At 45.1% G+C, this 505-nt stretch overlaps 1 protein-coding gene across 1 annotated transcript in view; it reads left to right on the forward strand.

Moving 5' to 3' along the window:
- Positions 1-498, forward strand: part of LOC104774166 (1-phosphatidylinositol-3-phosphate 5-kinase FAB1B-like) — a gene marked incomplete at its 3' end in the record, with an annotated part of 3,416 nt that extends 2,918 nt beyond the window's left edge. The window contains exon 3 of the mRNA XM_010498831.2: positions 79-498. Within this exon, the coding sequence (XP_010497133.1) occupies positions 79-498 (420 nt within the window). The remainder of the gene's footprint in view (positions 1-78) is intronic.
- Between the last annotated feature and the right edge of the window lie 7 nt (positions 499-505).

A 505-nucleotide genomic window follows, 5' to 3' on the forward strand; every position in this document is an offset into this window, starting at 1 on the left:
TTGAGAAACCTCCCTTGGCTAAGAGCCAGACGCTCCCCGAGATGAATGCTGAGAACAATTCCCTTCTTACTGGCTCAGAGGTTAATCTGAATCCTGATGGTGATTCTACTGGTGACACTGGCTTCTTACATAGTGTTCAGAAGGAAGCGGATACAAATCCAGATCTGAATCAGGAAAAGGATGACGGGGGAGAAGTGTCTCCAAGCAAGACCTTACCAGATACATCTTATCCTCTGGAAAATAAACTTGATGTTCGCAGAACACAGTCTGATGGCCAGATAGTTATGAAAAATCTATCAGCCACTCTCGATGCAGCATGGATAGGCGAACGTCAAACATCTGTGGAGATTCCAGTCAACAATAAGGTCTTGCTTCCTCCTTCCTCCATGTCAAATTACACAACTTTCCCTCCAATCTCAGAGGGGCTAAAGCCTATAGATCTCCCCGAACAGCAAAATGAATTCAAGGTGGCTTATCCAGTTTCCCCTGCAATGCTGAGTAAGAA

This window comes from Camelina sativa, unplaced genomic scaffold (genome assembly GCF_000633955.1).
Source record: "Camelina sativa cultivar DH55 unplaced genomic scaffold, Cs unpScaffold01730, whole genome shotgun sequence".
Taxonomy (NCBI): Eukaryota; Viridiplantae; Streptophyta; class Magnoliopsida; order Brassicales; family Brassicaceae; genus Camelina; species Camelina sativa.